Source organism: Saccopteryx leptura, chromosome 13 (assembly GCF_036850995.1).
Source record: "Saccopteryx leptura isolate mSacLep1 chromosome 13, mSacLep1_pri_phased_curated, whole genome shotgun sequence".
Classification (NCBI taxonomy): Eukaryota; Metazoa; Chordata; class Mammalia; order Chiroptera; family Emballonuridae; genus Saccopteryx; species Saccopteryx leptura.
Genome location: NC_089515.1, coordinates 38,330,342 through 38,349,484, shown reverse-complemented (window position 1 = coordinate 38,349,484; position 19,143 = coordinate 38,330,342). Strand labels below are relative to the sequence as shown.

The 19,143-nt window shown below is 42.7% G+C and overlaps 1 protein-coding gene across 1 annotated transcript in view; it reads left to right on the top strand.

The window, feature by feature from the left end:
• The window catches only part of IQGAP1 (IQ motif containing GTPase activating protein 1), a 112,874-nt gene that overhangs the window by 74,600 nt on the left and 19,131 nt on the right, over positions 1-19,143 (top strand). The window contains exons 15-29 of the mRNA XM_066355761.1: positions 734-897; positions 7,231-7,321; positions 7,519-7,686; positions 8,922-9,064; positions 9,817-9,987; positions 10,556-10,639; positions 10,733-10,804; positions 10,899-10,968; positions 11,316-11,524; positions 12,469-12,624; positions 12,859-13,022; positions 13,493-13,717; positions 16,495-16,635; positions 16,725-16,809; positions 17,853-18,085. Of these exons, the coding sequence (XP_066211858.1) occupies positions 734-897; positions 7,231-7,321; positions 7,519-7,686; positions 8,922-9,064; positions 9,817-9,987; positions 10,556-10,639; positions 10,733-10,804; positions 10,899-10,968; positions 11,316-11,524; positions 12,469-12,624; positions 12,859-13,022; positions 13,493-13,717; positions 16,495-16,635; positions 16,725-16,809; positions 17,853-18,085 (2,176 nt within the window). The remainder of the gene's footprint in view (positions 1-733; positions 898-7,230; positions 7,322-7,518; positions 7,687-8,921; positions 9,065-9,816; positions 9,988-10,555; positions 10,640-10,732; positions 10,805-10,898; positions 10,969-11,315; positions 11,525-12,468; positions 12,625-12,858; positions 13,023-13,492; positions 13,718-16,494; positions 16,636-16,724; positions 16,810-17,852; positions 18,086-19,143) is intronic.

Genomic DNA, 19,143 nt, shown 5'->3' with positions numbered 1-19,143 from the left:
AGTCGGAACCAGCAAAAAACAGAGAGCTATAGGGCGATCACCTGAGCTTTGGGTATCCAGAGTTTTTACTGGGGCTTCATTACATACAATGATTGATTATATCACTGGCCACGTAATTGAACTTAATTTCCAGACCACCTCCCCTCCCTGGAGATAGGGAGACTGGGCTAGTATAGCACATGGCTCAGAGTCCTAGTCTTCTAATCACATGGTTGGTCTTTTCAGCATGGCCCCTGTCCGGAAACTACCTGCGGGTTCACCAAAGTCACCTAGTTGGCATGAACTCAGGTGTGATTCCAGGGACCACCATGAATAACAAAGTTATTCCTGTCACTTGGGAAATTCTAAGGATTTAGAGGTTCTTTTCCAGGAACTAGGGATAAAGACCAGCCAAAGTTTTTATTATATAACAGAATGCTCACAAAAGTAGCACAGCTAAGATATTATAGGAGTACAAATAAAGAAAGATACCATGGGAGTGAATGCTTCTAGTTTAATTTGTATTTCCTGTGAGAGATATTCAGCTGACTTAGTGGGAAGAGCCTTGCACTATAGCAGGGAGCCCTGGGCTTGGATCTTCCGTCTGCCACTTGTTTGCTGTATGATCTTGGAAGAGAGATCCCTAAGCCTCACCTTTTTTCCTACAATAATAATGAGTTAGGTAACTACTGTTTAAAGATTGACCTGTTTCTAGAGTTTCTTAAAGAAATGACCATTGTTTCTTCACCTTTAGGGATTTTAGCCATCGGTTTAATTAATGAAGCCCTGGATGAAGGCGATGCCCAAAAGACACTGCAGGCCCTCCAGATTCCTGCAGCCAAACTGGAGGGCGTCCTGGCAGAAGTGGCCCAGCATTACCAAGACACGCTGATCCGAGCAAAGAGGGAGAAAGCCCAGGTGAGCAGCATCAAAACAGTTCATTTCTGTTCAGAGAACTTCATCTCTCCAAGCCCCAAGATAGAGGGAGTCACTCAGTGACTCTTCCTGGGCAGCCTCAGGTTCAGGCTCTGGAGGGATACAGGTGTGAGGGACATAGACTCTGCCTCTGGAAGCTCTGTTGTTTTACACATTGGGGTTTTCTGTTGTTATTGTTGTAGACACGTCTCTATGTCTTTAAGTAAATTCTGTATTGAAATGCAAGATCTAAAAAATGGATGTCATGTAAGTATACAGTTGTATAAATTTAAAAAAATGAGCATACCTGTATAATGGTACACAAATTATAAAAAGTGTTAACAACCCTCCTCATATCCCCTACCATCCTTATAAACCCCTCCACCATCTGTCAGTAATCAGGATCCTGATTCTGCCTCTTTTTGAATTCTGAGATCATATATTATGTCCTCTTCTGTGTCTGGCTTCTTCTGCCCAGCATAATATTAATGAAATTGGTCCATGTGGTTGCATGCACCAATAGTTTATTTATTATCATTGTTGTGTACTATTCCATTATGTGATTATATATTCTATTATTGGTGAATTGTTGGTTGTTTCCCAGTCTTTTGGCTATTGCAGATAGTGCTTCTGTCAATATTCTAGTGCATGTCTTTTGGTTAGTATGTATACATTGCTAATAGATATACATTTATTTAGAAGGAAAATTTATGTGTCATAGGGAATACAGACGTGTAATATAATGTAATGCATATAAGCTCTAGTAGATAATGCCACAAATTCTTTTTTCTTCTTTTTCAAGTGAGAGCAGGGGAGATAGACAGATTCCTGCATGTGCCCGACTGGGATCCACCCAGCAACCCTTGTCTGGGGCCAGTGCTCTGCCCATCTGGCACCATGCTTGCAACCAAGCTATTTTTAGCACCTGAGATGGAGGCTCCACAAAGCCATCCTCAGCACCTGGAGCCAATGTGCTTGAATCAGTTGAGCCAGGGCTGTGGGAAGAGAAGGGAGAGGAGGAGGGGTAGAGAAGCAAATGGTTGCTTCTTCTGTGTGCCCTGACCAGAATTGAACCCAGGACATCCAGACACTGGGCTGTGACTCTACCACTGAGCCAACCGGCAGCCAGGGCCCATGATTTTTTATTTATTGATTTTAGCAAGAGAGAAAGGAAGAGAGAGAGAGAGAGAGAGAGAGAGACAGGAACATTGATCTCTTCCTGAATGTGCCCTGACTGTGGATTGAACTGGCAACCTCTGCACTGCAGGAGGATGCTCTGACTAACTGAGCTGTATGGCCAGGGCCAAATTTTTTTAGTATATGTGCTGCCGAAGCGAGCACGCCAAATTTTTTTTTCTTTATTCATTTTTAGAGAAGAGAGAGAGAGGGAGAGAGAGAGAGATAGAAGGGGGGAGGAGCTGGAAGCATCAACTCCCATATGTGCCTTGACCAGGCAAGCCCAGGGTTTCGAACCAGCGACCTCAGCATTTCCAGGTCGACGCGTTATCCACTGCACCACCACAGGTTAGGAACAAATTTTTTTTTATAACAGGTTTATTGAAATATAATTCACATACCGCACAACTCACCATTTCAGAGTATACAATTCAGTAGTTTTTAGTATATTCACAGAATTGTGCAACCTTCACCCAGTCAGTTTTGAACAGTATCATTACCGCCAGGAGGAAACTGGTACCCATAGTCATCACTTCTCATTTCCCTCAGTCTCTCCAGCCCTAGGCAGCCATTAGGCTGCTTTCTTTGCCTGTTCTGGACATTTCATATAAATAGAATAACAAAGTATGTGGTTCTTTGTGACTGGCTTCCTTCACTTAGCTTGGTTTATTCAAGTTGTAGCGTGTGTTAGTGCTTCAGTTCTTTTATTGTTGAATAATATTCCATTGTGTGGAATATTACTCCGTTTATGAGTTGATGGACATACAGATTGTTTCCACTTTATGGCTATGGGGATAATGCTGCTATGAATATAAACATTTTCCACAGTAATTGTAACACAAACCTGTCTTTTAAAAATTTATCTTGCCTCTCAGTTTGTTTGTTAAGGAAATAAATGGACAAGATTTATACCTGTTTTTGCTGTTGATGAATAGAAAGTTAGTTTGTATGTTGTAGGACCTCAGATATTAGTTGTGTGATGAAAGCATAATTGCCTCTGTTTTTCTAATTGTGATTAATTTCCTTTTAAGTTCTTCCCCATTAACAGCAATTAGATAGGGAGGACCACAGCTTTGCTTTTTGTCTTTCTTTCTTTTTTTTTTTTGACTTAGGAGATCCCTATAGTGAAGTTCTTGTAGCAAGTGGAAAAACGGAAAGAAATTCTTGATCCAGGGGTCAGGTTCTTTCTGGGAATCCAAAGGTAGAAAAACAGACTAAGGTGGTTGATTAATTAGAGCTTTTGTATTGTACACTGATACCCACAGTTAGGGGTGGAGGAGTTGTGGGTAATATTATAATGTCAATAAATCTCCTTTGATTCCATTGTCATCAGAGTAGTTGACATTATCATGTTCTGATCATGTAAATATAGCAAGTATCAGGTTTCATATAAGAGCTACATTAATATGCAAAATGTCAGTTGATCTTGTGGTGAGGGTTGAATCACAACGTCTATTCTGTAGCCAGGAAATTGAGACAAAGGAATCAACTGATTTCCCTTATGCAGGTGAGAAGAAGTTAGCTATGTGAAGCTGCCAGTGGAAGTCTGTGTCTCTGATAATCAGTTTTGGATCAATTAGATTAATGCTTCCCAAACTTGGCTGATCATTAGAACACTTGAAAAGTCCTTTTAAAAATACAGATTTCTCAGATTTATACTCGGGTTCTGCTGATTGAGACTCTCTAACTGGGGGCCTAGCTGTATGATTCTGTGTAGGTCCACAGTGGTAATGTTTATTTTTGCTGATAAGTCCAGCGGGAATCTTATGTTTGATTGACAGAGGAGTGGGCTTTGGGAAAATAAACTAGGCCAGGTTCATGTCTAAAAAAGGAAAGTAGATTGAGGCTATAACTTGTACCAACTCTCATTCATGCTCCAAGCCTGACTGCTCCTTTGGTTGGGTCATGGGAGTTAAACTGTTAGAGGATGTGACTAGAGTCTGAAGCATTTCCTTTTGCTGTGGAATAACTTTTTAGAATTAATCAACGGCAGAGGAAGTGAGGGGAGTTAGAGGAAAATTTGCTTAGCGCTGCCAGCCCCAGCGGGGTGGACTATTCACATTAGATGCAATTGCCTTTTTTTACCTCAGCTTAGCTTCTAAGTTTCTCTGAGCCATCTTGAAAACGGTTGAAAAAATAATCATCTGAGTTCCAAATTTAGCAAGCAAAAGATCTTAATTTAAATTTGATCTATAGTTCTCCTATGGAATCTTTGCATCTGGTTTGGTTTCAGGGTAAATACTGGCCTCACAGAATGACTTGGGAAGTTTTCCTTCCTCTTCTATGTTTTAGACGAATTTGTAAAGGACTGGCATTAATCTTCCTTTAAACATTTGGTAGAATTCACCAGTGAAGCCATGTGGTTCTGTATTTTTAGTCTTGCTTTTTTTGTAGGATTATTGCAGGAATCAAAGGAGGACAAAAATACCCAGACAACTTGATTGGAGGAAGTAGGATTTATTTAGCCAGCGGAGCTGCATGACCCTAAAAGAGGCGACCAAACACATGCTCCCTGAAGTTAGATTTCTTACATCTTATATACCTTTTACAGAATACAGGTTTTCATGCAAGGGGCTCGTGATCCCTTTGTCTAGAGCAGGGTTAGTCAACCTTTTTATACCTGCCGTCCACTGGTTCCACAGTAATGGTGATTTATAAAGTAAGGAAGTAACTTTACTTTATAAAATTTATAAAGCAGAATTACAGCAAGTTAAAGCATATAATAATAATTACTTACCAAGTACTTTATGTCGGATTTTCGCTGTTTGGCAGAATAAATCTTTATAAAACAACTTATTATAGTTAAATCTATCTTTTTATTTATACTTTGGTTGCTCTGCTACCGCCCACGATGAAAGCAGGAACGCCCACTAGTGGGCGGTAGGGACCAGGTTGACTACCACTGGTCTAGAGGTATACGTCACTCACATGACTCTAGGATGGGAGGGTGAGTTTAGGGGAAGTCAGAGAATAAGCGTTGGAATTTGTAAATTAAGGTCTTAAGAACTTTTAAGAGAAGAGGAGGAAGGGGTTTTCAGGTAAGTTTTATCTTCCTTTCTCTGTGTAGCAAGTTGCCCCATGCACCTTTTCAGAGAATTATCGGAAGCAGTTACTTCCCTGCAGGCTCCCTTCCCCCTACATTCTTCCTTGCTTCTTTCTCCTCAGTGGAGGAGGGGTAGGGGGTCTGACTTCTCCTTCCATAGGATATGCAATGCTTATTATTCCATCGTATATTTGTTGCAGGTTTATTCAGATTTTCTTGAAGTATTCATTCAGCCTCTTTTTCTTCTTGTCTTCTGGGAACTCCATTATGCATATATTGATAATATTTGTGGTGTCCTCAGGTCTCTGAGGCTTTGCTCATTTTTCTTTAGTCTTTTTCCTTACAGTTCCTCAGACTGGATGATTTCAGTTGACTTATCTTCAGTTTTGCTGATTCTTTCTTCAGTTGGCTCAAATCTGCTGAATCCCTCTAGGAATTTTTTAAATTTTAGTTATTGTACTTTACCATTCAAATTTCTTATTCTTTTTTTTTTTTAACAGAGGAGTCAGAGAGAGGGATAGATAGGGACAGACAGACAGGAACAGAGAGAGATGAGAAGCATCAATCATCAGTTTTTTTCATTGTGACACCTTAGTTGTTCATTGACTGCTTTCTCATATGTGCCTTGACTGTGGGCCTTCAGCAGACTGAGTGACCCCTTGCTCAAGCCAGCGACCTTGGGTCCAAGCTGGTGAGCCTTGCTCAAACCTGATGAGCCCGTGCTCAGGCTGGCGACCTCGGGGTCTCGAACCTGGGTCCTCTGCATCCCAGTCCAACGCTCTATCCACTGCACCAACACCTGGTCAGGCTTATTCTTTTTTTTTTTTTAAATAATTTTTATCTCTTTGCTGATAATTGTCTACTTGATATGAACTTGCTCTTATATCCTTTAGTTCTTTAGACATGGTCTCCTTTATTTCTTTGAACATATTTAAAATAGGTGATATGCGCTAACCAGATAACTCAGTTGGTTAGAGTGTTGTCCTGAAGCACAGAGGTTGACAGTTCAATCCCCAGTCAGGGCACATACAGAAAAAGATTCATGTTTCTGTCTCTCTCTTTTCCCCGTCCTTTCTCTCTCCCCCTACCTCTCTCTCTAAAACGAATAAAAAAATTTTTTTTTTCTTTTTTTGACAGAGAGAGTCAGAGAGAGGAACAGATAGGGACAGACAGGTAGAAAGGGAGAGAGATGAGAAGCATCAAGTCTTTGTTGCAGCTCCTTAGTTCATTGATTGCTTCTCATATGTGCCGTGACCGGGGGGAGAGGGAACTATAGCAGAGCAAGTAACCACTTGTTCAAGCCAGCGACCTTGGGCTTCAAGCCAGCGACCATGGGGTCATGTGTATGATCCCATGCTCAAGCCAGTGACCCCTTGCTTAAGCTGGTGAGCCCGTGATAAAGCCAGATGAGCCTGCATTCAAGCCAGCGACCTCGGGGTTTCATACCTGGGCCTTCCACATCCCATTCCAACACTCTATCCACTGCGCCACCACCTGGTCAGGCAATAAAATTTTTTTAAAATAAATAAAATAGTTGATGTAAGTCTGTGTCTACCACATTCAATTTGGACAATTTCTATTGTCTGCTTTTTTCCTTATTTGGAACATGCTGTCTTGTTTCTATGCATGTCTTGTAATTTTTGAAAATTGGACATTTTATGAAAATAACAGGGCGACTAGCATCAGATTGTATTCCACTCTTAAGGTGTATTGTTGTTCCTGTTTGTTATTGTCATTACATGTTTAGTGTCTTTTATTTCTGTTAAGTCGGTTTTCTTTGTCGTGTGTGCACTAAAGTCTCTGTTTGGTTAGCTAGTGGTCAGCTAGTGATTAGGCAGAAATTTCCTTGAGTTCCTTCCCAGTTTGGTCCTTTTGCCCCTTTTAGCTGCTCTTGACCTCCTGAACCACTTGAATTCATCTTTGTATATTTAACACTTTATCTGAGGCATTTCTCTTGTAACCTTTCACCGGTTTTTTGATGCACGGCTTCTTTCAGTTGACTGTATGTCTTGTGTTTGAAACTTCCTCCATGTCTAATTGAGTCTCGGAAGCCACCTTGATCATATCTGCCCTGATTTAATAGCTGTTAATATTATTTTGCTTTTCATGGTGTGTAGGAAACCCAGGATGAGTCAGCTGTGTTGTGGTTGGATGAAATTCAAGGTGGAATCTGGCAGTCTAACAAAGACACCCAGGAAGCCCAGAAGTGTATGTATCAGCGGTTTCATTTCTATTTTGATGTTGGGCAGAGTGGCGAGATACTTTAGATCATGTTCTTCATATTTCAGCTTGACCAAGGTGGCACACATGGGGGAACAGTTTGCCAATAGGCATAGTAAGGTGAACTAGTGTATGAATTTAGCTACTTTCTAAACTGTCCTGGTAACAATTCTCTTCCATGACAGTTGCCTTAGGAATCTTTGCCATTAATGAGGCTGTGGAGGGTAGTGATGTTGGCAAAACGCTGAGTGCTCTTCGTTCCCCCGATGTGGGTTTGTATGGAGTCATCCCTGAGTGTTGTGAAACCTACCAGAGTGACCTTGCTGAAGCCAAGAAGAAAAAGCTGGCAGCAGGTGAGTTACAGGGAAGTAAATATGTGCCCTGAAGCTAAGAACTTGAATATATGAAGGAACGGAAGGCAGAGGAAAGGGATAGTCTGTAGGCAGAGACACGCATGTAAAAGTACAGTATTTAGGCTCATTTTAAATGCCCTAAGGAGATAATACTATCCCTCTTTTTGAAAATATTATTTTTTTGTGTGTGGGAGACTAAATTAAAAATGCAGGAAGGTCAAAGTGTTTATTCATCTTGTATTGGGTGTCCATAGCTCCTGTAATATCTAATCCTATACATAAATGAAAATAGTTTATCTGCAAAAGGAGAGCAATAAAGATAAAGATTTTCATACCTTTCTATGGCCTGTGTGTGTGTGTGACAGAGAGACAGAGAGGGACAGCTAGGGACAGACAGACAGGAAGGGAGAGAGATAAGAAGCATCAGTTCTTCATTGAAGCACCTTGCACCTTAGTTGTTCATTGATTGCCTTCTTATATGTGCCTTGACTGGGGGGCTACAGCAGACCGAGTGACCCCTTGCTCAAGCCAGCAACCTTGGGTTCAAGCTGGTAAGCTGTGCTCAAACCAGCGACCTCGGGGTTTCTAACCTGGATCCTCTGCATCCCTGTCAGACACTCCATCCACTGCACCACCACCTGGTCAGGCTCAATGGCTTTTTTTTTTTTTTTTTAAGATTTTTATCTATTGATTTTAGAGAGAGAGGTGAGGTAGGAGCAGGAAACATCAACTCAGTAGTTGCTTCTCATATGTGCCTTGACCAGGTAATTGGAAGTAACAAAACTAATGAAAGTTCATCCCACAGTTGCACTTGGTAGGTATTTTGTTTCATTTTGTTTTAAGCGAGAGGGGGGAAGATAGTGAAACAGACAACTGCATGTACCCTGACCGGGATCCACCTGGCTACCCCCATCTTATGCCAATGCTCAGACCACCTGAGCCATCTTCAGTGCCCAGGGCTGATTCTGAAACCAATCGAGCCACTGGCTGTGGTAGGGGAAGAGAGAGAGAAGGAGGAGAGAGAGGGGAAGAGAAGCAGATGGTAGCTTCTCAAGTGTGCCCTGACCAGGGATCGAACTCAGGACTTCTGCACACCAGGCTGATTCTTGAACAGATTTTTGGAATCTCTTTATTTAGATTGTTAAACCTGATCAGAATCATCCTGTCCTATGAGACATGTGAGTGTGGGGAGTGTGGCTCTGGGTCTCTCTAATCTTTCCTCTGTTGTCTGCCAGGAGATAACAACAGCAAGTGGGTGAAGCACTGGGTGAAAGGTGGATATTATTATTACCATAATTTGGAGACTCAGAAAGGAGGATGGGATGAACCCCCAGGCTTTATGCAAAATTCAATGCAGCTTTCCCGGGAGGAGATCCAGGTAGGTCATGTTTCTTCACGTAAGAAGCTGAGAGAAAGTGTTAGAGCCAATATTAGTTAGGAGGGTGAGGGCATGTGGTCAGAGCCCTAGACTAAAATTAAGGCTACATAATGAACTGTTTTAGAATAATTATTTTTCTAGTGGTTGGGAGAGTGACTAAGGTTTAAATTAGGTTAGGAAACACTGGGGTTGTGGAATTGAGTCAGATAAATAGTGTGCCTATTAAAGAAAACTTGGGTGATCTAGAAAAGAAAACTGAAAAGTTGCTTTAACTTATTGCATGCAACTGTTGGTAATCTCTTCCAGTTTACATTTCAACCTCTTTTCTGACTATTCTGCAGACTCCAGGCTGTACTGTGTTAGAATATAACCCATACATTCAAATGCAGTCTGACCATTTCCCTGCAGTGTCTTCCTTTGTGTTCTAAGGGTTTCTGGGACTTGGTACTCAGACTTTGTTGGCACCTGTTACTCTCTCTTCTTGTAAACAATGACCCAAGCCCAGTTCCCGGCACAGTCAGTGTTGGGCAGATGAGTGGGTACATTTGAGATAAAAGAAGACCAAGTATTTGTCTCTGGCTTTTTGGGGTATGAGAGCAACCTGGCTCTGAAATCATTCTCGTTGCACATAGATCTGGTACGGACTGAGAAGGCAGGAAGCATTAGCTTGTGCACTGTGGCCAGTACTGTGTTAAAATTTGTGTCCCTTCTCACCTATGTATGTCTTCCCATGTGACCACATGCCTTTTCAGAGCTCCATCTCTGGGGTGACGGCCGCGTACAACAGAGAGCAGCTCTGGCTCGCCAACGAAGGCTTGATCACCAAGCTGCAGGCTTGCTGCCGTGGGTACCTCGTCCGGCGGGAATTCCGATCCAGGATGAATTTCCTGAAGAAACAGATTCCTGCCATCACCTGCATTCAGGTATTTCAGAGCCCAGTCCACAGACAGCAGGCAGGCGCCTAGAGCAGGGCTAGTAAACAGTCAGCTCTTGTGATCAAGTGTCTGGGTTTTTTCCTTCTGACCTTTTAGTCTTATTGTGCTTCTGACAAATGTTTCCTCTCTGCTGCCAGTGTAATCAGGGTATGCTTCATGTGGTATTTAGTGGTGAGTTGTCAGCCCTGCCGCAGCTTCTCTGACAGGGTAGCACATGTCACAGGAAGAAATCTGAGCGAGGAATTCCAGTTCCGCCATGTCAGGTAGTGAGTGGTACCCCTCTCCAAGGTTATCTTCCTCACCTAATTTATTATAAGGAACCAATAAAAAAATCTGTGTGGAGACACTTTTAAAAGGCTGACACCAGGAAAGTGGAATTTAGCCAGGGTGCTCTCTGGGGGCAGGACAGCCCCTGACCACATCCCTCTGTCCCTGGAAGATGTGGTCTTCTTTAAAGCTTTGTCATGGATTGCACTTGGAGAATAAAAAAGAGATTATTTTTAACTTCCTCTGATCCTTGGGAAATAATATCGACTGTAATGTTTGATGGTTCCAGTCGCAGTGGAGAGGATACAAGCAGAAGAAGGCCTATCAGGACCGTTTAGCGTACCTGCGCTCGCATAAAGATGAAGTTGTGAAGGTACGGCAGCCCGCGCAGGGGCAGTGTGGAGCGCAAGTCTGACCTGTGTTAAGAGGAGGGGCTTTTGTAATTTCCGGGGTCCTTTTCCCACAGATTCAGTCCCTGGCGAGGATGCATCGAGCTAGAAAGCGCTATAGAGATCGCCTACAGTATTTCCGAGACCACGTAAGTGCCCTTGAGTAGCATAGGCCAAGCAGAATCAGTTTTGCTATATTTTTGGTGGACAGATAACCAAAGGAATTTCTTCTTTGTTCCTTAGATAAATGACATTATCAAAATCCAGGCTTTTATTCGGGCAAACAAAGCTCGTGATGACTACAAGACTCTCAGTGAGTAGTGTGGCTCAGCGGAGAAGGAGTTGAGGCCGTCAGGTTCTGGGTATTCTCCGCGGATCTCTTTTCTGTCCTGCAGGCAAGGCTTGGGGGTCGGGCACTGCTTGTGATTTTAACCCCCTTTGCTAACCTGTTGCTACTTGTCCTGTTCCTGCCATGTTAGCTTTTGTCACAACACTGCATTAGCATGACTGAGAGACTGTGCCTGGTGGTTGTCTTTGCACATCTCAAAAATAAACGTGTGAATAGAGCTGTTTCTTCAAGACAATACTGACATTTCTCGAGACTTAGAGCTTTTCCTGGTAACTTGACTCTTTGTCTGACACGTGCTTTCTTTATGTCAGTTAATGCTGAGGATCCTCCGATGATCGTGGTCCGGAAGTTTGTCCACCTGCTCGACCAGAGTGACCAGGATTTTCAGGAGGAGCTGGATCTTATGAAGATGCGGGAAGAGGTCATTACCCTCATTCGTTCCAACCAGCAGCTGGAGAATGACCTCAATCTCATGGATATCAAAATTGGACTGCTCGTTAAAAATAAAATTACACTGCAGGTATGTGCCAGAGCCAGGTGGGGTGTGAGGCATGGGGCACATCGTCCTGCTTAGGTTAGGTTCCCTGCCTCACCTTTGCTGATTCGCGGGGAGAGTGGGGGCTGGCGTTCTTTTCAGCAAATGCCATAAATTTCTAAAGTTATATATGAAATGAAATACTGTTATTTAATAACAAAATTTAAAATAGAGAAAAGAAGATAAAAATTATCCCATAATTCCAGCACACCACAATCATTTTGTATCCTACACTTTTACTTAATGTTAGAATATAAAATGTTTTATATATGAAAAGTAGTCATAAATATCTTTCATGGCAGCATTAGAATTCATTAGAAGATAGGCTATAATTTACCTCTTTTTTTCTGAAGTATTTGACAAGATTTTTTTCTTTATTTTTTTAGTGACAGACAGGGAGGGACAGATAGAGACAGACAGGCAGGAGGGGAGAGAGAAGAAAAGCATCAACTCATAGTTGTGGCACCTTAGTTGTTCATTGATTGCTTTCTCATGTGTGCCTTGACTGGGTGGCAGTGCTGCGGTGCGCTGGTGACCCCACGCTCAAGCCAGCAACCTTGGGGTTTCGAACCTGGGGCCTTTGTGTCCCAGGCTGACACTCTATCCACTGCACTACCTCCTGGTCAGGCTATTTTATTATTACAACTAACAATGCAATTAATGTATATGTAGCTTTTATTGTATTAAAAAGGTTTGTTTTTCAGCAGATTTCTAGGAGTTGGTTTCCTGAATCTATGGACATTTTTATGGATCAGGTTCTTTACTGAAAGATGGAAGTAGGACTATTTGGTTCGTGTTCAGAAAACAGGATTCAGTGTAGTGATGCATCGTACCTGATGGAGTCTGTCAGTACAGTGAGAGGCCTTTCTAATGTGCGGGCTTTTCATCTTCGAAAGCCTTTCGATTGATGTGTTGGTTTTTGTTTACAGGATGTGGTTTCCCACAGTAAAAAACTTACCAAAAAAAATAAGGAACAGTTGTCTGATATGATGATGCTAAATAAACAGAAGGGAGGTCTCAAGGCTCTGAGCAAGGAGAAGAGAGAGAAGTTGGAAGCTTATCAACACCTGTTTTATTTATTGCAGGTGAGTGGTTCCTGGTATTGAAAATTTAGCTAATTTACTTCTCATAAGAAAACCTTACCCATAGAACTTTGTGGAACTATTTATGATTTCCCCACTGAGCAGAATTGTTTCTTTATTTACATTTTCTTTATTTATTTACTTATATACATTCTAATCCTTCAAGTTTAAAAAAGTGAGTATTTTCTGTAGCCTTTCCATTTTCCAGTAATGAGCTACCCCTTGCTTTTATTTCAGACCAACCCCACCTACCTGGCCAAGCTGATTTTTCAGATGCCCCAAAACAAGTCCACCAAGTTTATGGACTCTGTGATCTTCACCCTCTACAACTACGCATCCAACCAACGGGAAGAGTACCTGCTGCTGCGGCTCTTTAAGACAGCACTGCAGGAGGAGATCAAGTATGGAGGCCCCCCACCATCATAGGCGCTCAGCATGGGGAGTGGGGCTTACTGTCTTCCGTCATGATCTCAGCTAATACTGTGATTTGTGTGAAAGAAGCATCTACTTGTTAGATTACTAATATAGTGTTGCTTCTGGGGAGGCGATAAAATAATAAACTTGCTAAATTAACTTTAGGAAATTTCTCTTTTAAAATATAATTTTTAAGAAGCTGATCCAAACACCGAGATTCCACGTTTTGATCTAATAAAGCACCTGATCGTACTCTTGTGGTTGAGTTTGCAGCAGCAGAACAGTGTTCTCTGTTCAGATGAGAGTTGGCAAGTGTTTTAGAGAAAGAACAAGTACTGTACATCCTTCCTTCCAGCTATTTCTATGTCCAGGAGATGGAATCATTAAGGAGGAAGGATCTGTAAGCCCATAGATTCTGTGATTAGTTTAAACTGAATTTGTTTCTGATGTTTTATAGGTCAAAAGTAGACCAGATTCAAGAGATTGTGACAGGAAATCCTACAGTTATTAAGATGGTTGTCAGTTTCAACCGTGGTGCTCGGGGTCAAAATGCCCTGCGACAGATCTTGGCCCCAGTCGTGAAGGAGATTATGGATGACAAGTCTCTCAACATCAAAACTGACCCCGTGGATATTTACAAATCGTGGGTTAATCAGATGGAGTCTCAGACCGGAGAGGCAAGGTATGGTAACTGAAATGCCCTTTTCTGTCATATTTTTATTATTTTCTCTTTTTTAGCAGTTGACCTTTCATTTACAAACTAATAAGTGTTCAATATTGTTTTTCCTTACAAACCTTTTTTAAATTGTTGACCTGGTAGTGTTCACTTAGCAAATGTTTATTGAGTGCTTACTGTGTGCCAGGCATTGTATTAGATGCACATAACAGTAATAAATGAAACAGACATGCTCCATGCCCTCTTTATAGTTGGTTGGGTGGGAGTGACAAAAAAGCAGGTGCACACATTGTTGGGAATTGAGGGGGTTATATTAAGTGGGACACTTGAATCTCTGTTAACACAATAACTTAAAAAATTTAATGAAAAAAAAGTGTGAGGAAAAGTGCACATAAACAAAGCATAGTTACAAATTGAGGGTCATTTTATGAAGCCTCATGCAGGGAACTAAAGTGGAGACTACGAGAGGGAGCTAACCCAGAGATTAGTTAGAGAGAGCCTGTTATGAAGGCAAAGTTTCATTGAGCGGAGACCTACAGGAGAAGATGGGGCCCACCTTGCTCAGAGTGAGGTACAGACTCTTCCTGCCTGAGTGCTCTGTGATGGAGGGAGGTGAGGAGGGCCTAGGAGGACCTGAACGGACACTGAGAACCAGAGATGCATTGGATTGGAAGACTCAAACAGGTCTGAGTGTGATCAGTGTCTTGTTAAAGCAGAGAGAAGATGGTATGGGATACTGAGAGTTGGATTAACTAAATTCACAATATTCAGGAGATTCTGGGCAAGGCTGTGGTTCGCCACCAGCATTAACACACGTGAAGTAAAAGTGTGTCAGTAGAATATGGGGAATGCTAGGGAAAAACAGTTCAGAGAGCCAGAATATTTCTGGTGTTATCCAGCTTGGGTGACATGGAGAGGGTGAAGAATGGCTGTGCAGGCAGTTGAGTCTATGGAGGTTTCTTCTTGTTCTGGACTCAGATTAGATCATGTGTGAAGTTCCCTGGAGCTCAAGAGGAGTAGCTCTCCATATCCTTGCCGCTCATAGTGTGGTCCATGGACCAATGACTGAAAATTGTCCATGTCACTAAGCACACTGTTGATTAGTTCAGTGCACATTTTTTTCATAGCAAGACTTTGTTTTTTGTTGATTTTTGCTGAATTCTTGTGTTCATAGTCTACCTATGTTTATAATCCAGCCACAATGTGATGAATGGATTTGTATCTCTATCTGTCTTTATCAGTTTCCTGTTGCTCCTGTAACAAATTACCGTGCACTTTGGGGCTTAAAAACAACAGAAATTTATTCTCTCACAGTTCTGGAAACCAGAAGTCCAGAGTCGGTATCAATGGGCTAAAACCAAGGCAGGCCTGTGCTCCCTCTAGAACAGTGGTCCCCAGCCCCCGGACTGCGGACCAGTACCGGTCCGTGGGCCATTTGGTACCAGTCCGCAGAGAAAGAATAAATAACTTATATTATTTCCATTTTATTTATATTTAAGTCTGAATGATGTTTTATTTTAAAAAAATGACCAGATTCCCTCTGTTACATCTGTCTAAGACTCATTCTTGACGCTTGTCTCGGTCACATGGTACATTTATCTGTCCCACCCTACAGGCCGGTCCGTGAAAATATTTTCTGACATTAAACTGGTCCGTGGCCCAAAAAAGGTTGGGGACCACTGCTCTAGAGGTTCTAGAGGAAAATTCATTGACTTGTGGCTGAATCACTCCAGTCTCTGCCTCCATCATCACATTATTTCCTCTTCTGTGTGTCTACCTCTCTTCTGTTAGGACACCTAATTAAATTTAGGCCACCCAGATAATCCAAGAAAATCATTGATAATCATGCCACCTTTTGACCTCACTAAAAGTACCAGAACCTGGCCCCGCCTTTCACTTTTGACTTTCCACTCCCTTCCATCCGGTTTCCTTCCTGATGGTGCCGAGGCCAGGTGCTGGCATGTCTACTGACAGTTTTTTCTCACTCAGTGCCCTTTCCTTGAGGGATCTGGTCAGCTCATCCGGCTGTTTATAACTGTCACCTCCCTCATCAATGCACAGAGGGTCACAAGTTCCATTGATTGTGTCTCCTTCATGTCTCTCAATTCTGTCACTTTGTTCCCCCTGCTACATGCTTGTTCATGCTTCATCACTTCTTGAGTTCCTGTCTCTTTTTGTGACTGGACTTCTTTAATTCATTCCTCAGAGTGAGCCAGAGCAATCTTCCCCAAATCTGCTGTCTTTTAATGGCTATCCCTGGCTCCGGGGAAGTCCAGACTTCTTAGCGTTATATATAGGACCCTGGGTGACCGGGCTTATGTACCTTCCCACCCTCATTTCTCCTCTTCTCTTTGCATTTGATCTTCCTTCCTAGATGACCCTTCTTCCTTTTCCTGAGTTCAAATGTGCCTTCCTTCTGGAAGCCTTCCTTGATTCCCCCACTCTGAGTTGAGCAGCATTGTGGTCAACTTCTTACAGCACAGTATGTTTTAAATCAACATGTTTGTGTGTCTCTCTTACCAGACAGTAATACTCAAGAAACTGTCACATCTCATATTCCTTTTATCCCTAGTACCTATCATGGTGCCTGGCACATAATTCAAGGCACCCAATTCAGAATTGAAAACCCGAGTTCAAAATCTGGCCCCCCTATTTGCCAGCTCAGTGAACATGAGCAAGTTGCTAATCTCTCTGGGCCTTTCTCTTACGAAAGACTTGGTTCTGCCTCAGGTAGTCCCTGGCTTTTGGTCTAACGTTACTGGGGGTCATTTCTGCTTTCCCAGCAAACTCCCCTACGATGTGACTCCTGAGCAGGCTCTCATTCATGAAGAGGTCAAGACACGGCTGGACAACTCCATCCGGAACATGCGGGCTGTGACAGATAAGTTCCTCTCAGCCATCATCAGTTCTGTGGACAAAATCCCGTGAGTACTGTCAGCTGTGACCCAGATCAAGCCCAGCGTAGTACCCTTCTGCTCCCTGGCCCTTCTCACGAGTTTTGTCCTTCTCACAGCTATGGGATGCGCTTCATTGCGAAAGTGCTAAAGGACTCATTACACGAGAAGTTCCCCGATGCTGGTGAGGATGAGCTGCTGAAGGTAAGACTCCAAGAGCTGTTCGTCTTGCCCTTCCATTAGACCTTTGAGGGAAAAGTTCTAAAACTATATAGGTCTCCCCATGGACCTTTGGTAAGTGCCTAAGCATAGGTTCTGGCAGTAGCTTGCCATTGATTGTGAGATTTTGACAATTATTATAAATAGTAGCGGAAACTCTGAGTTTCTACAGAGTTCGAATGGCCTGCATCAAACAAGTTAGGTGTATCTTTCCTGTCTGGATAAATTTCTGAGTCCTATCTTTTCCTGGAAAGTTGCTCCCTCTGCTGGTGGCCAGGTGAATGGGAGCAAGCACAATTGTTTCTGCTAAGGCTGTTGCTGGTAACTCTTACTCAACTCTTGACTGTGCTCTTACCTTTTAAAAATTTTTTTCTTAATCTGAATGCTTTTTTCTTCTCTCTTCTAGTTCTGTGCTTTCCTTCAGTGAGGCCTCAATTCTAGACTTTCTATTCAGGTGAATTTATTTTTTTGAATGCTACTTTAGGGAAAATGCTGTGACTGCCCTTGAATTCTTCCGTGGAAGAGTTGTGTGTGGAGTGACTTTAATTTCAGAGTCACAAACGTGTCTACCTTTGAAGTCGGCAGCATCAAGATGATGGAGGTTGGGCAGATTACACTATGCTAATTAGAGCATGTTTAAGGACTTATTTCAACTATATTTGTTAGCTTCTTAGAATGAAAGCCCACCTACATGAAAGTGGGAGGTGCACGTGGGTGAAAGCCTTGTTTGCTGCCCTGACACATGAACAAAGGATGCCTGCACATGCTCAGTGACAGATCTTCAGTCTGTCATTTTTACCTTCTGAACCTGTTCTCATTGCAGTGGTTTTCAGTTCTGTCCTTGCTTTCTTTTTTTCTGCATTCAAACATGGGACATTGGGTCCTTTCAGGTCCAGGCCTTGAGAGAAAGTGTGTGTGCATGAGTGTCTATAGTGTTTATTTTTTCCTCACAGGACTGCATTTTCTTTGCTACAGAGTCATTTGTAGATTCCTTTTAACACCCACCTTTTTTTTTCACCTGTTCCCAGATTATTGGTAACTTGCTTTACTATCGGTACATGAATCCGGCCATTGTTGCTCCTGATGCCTTTGACATCATTGACTTGTCAGCCGGAGGCCAGCTTACCACAGACCAGCGCCGCAATCTTGGCTCTATTGCCAAGATGCTCCAGCATGCAGCTTCCAATAAGATGTTTCTGGGAGATAATGCTCACTTAAGCATCATTAACGAGTACCTTTCCCAGTCCTACCAGAAATTCAGGTAAGGGGGAATGATAAGGGACTTGAAAGACTCTGTGGGTGTGTTTCAGTCTCTGAGGGTCAAGACAAGACTGAAAACCACACCTAGCTTTCCCTGGGCTGCTATAGTGTAGGACACATGTGTGATATGCTCAGACCTCCCAGAGGGGAGGAAGAGGTTTTTTGCAAGTAAACCTGATTTGAAGGAACCGCTGAGCTAAAGCCAGCTTGGAAGAGGTTTTTTGTTGTTTTTTTAGGTTAGAGGAGGGGAAACAGTGAGACAGATCCCTGCATGCACCCTGACTGGGATCCACCTAGCGACCCATTTGCTGCTGATGCTCAAGTACCCTGATGCTCAAGTATTGAGCTATTTTTAGTGCCTGAGGCTGATGCACTCAGACCAACTGAGCTAACCTTAGTGACTGGGGCTGTTTTCCCACCAATAGAGCCACTGGCTGCGGGAAGGGAAAAGAGAGAGAAGGGGTAGAGGGAGGGAGAGAGAAGCAGATGGTCGCTTTTCTTGTGTGCCCTGACCGGGAATCAAACCTGGGGATGTCCATACAGCAGGCCAACACTCCATTTACTGAGCCATCAGCCAGGGCCGGGAGAAGGTTTTTGAGCTATAAAAATCTGTGGAATAGGTCTGACCTGTGGTGGCGCAGTGGATAAAGCGTCGACCTGGAAATGCTGAGGTCGCCGGTTCGAAACCCTGGGCTTGCCTGGTCAAGGCACATATGGGAGTTGATGCTTCCTGCTCCTCCCCCCTTCTCTCTCTCTCTCCTTTCTAAAATGAATAAAAAATTAAAAAAAAAAAAAAAAATCTGTGGAATAGCCTGACCTGTGGTGGCAGAGTGGATGGGGCGTCTGCCTGGAACGCTGAGGTTGCTGGTTCGAAACCCTGGGCTTGCCTGGTCAGGGCACATATGGGAGTTGATGCTTTCTGCTTCTTCCCCCTTCTCTGTCTCTCTCTCTTGTCTCTCTAAAAAATGAATAAATAAAATCTAAAAAAAAAAAAAATCTGTGGAATAGATAGTACTTAACAAAAACAAATAAAAACAACTGTCCACACTCCAGCTCCAG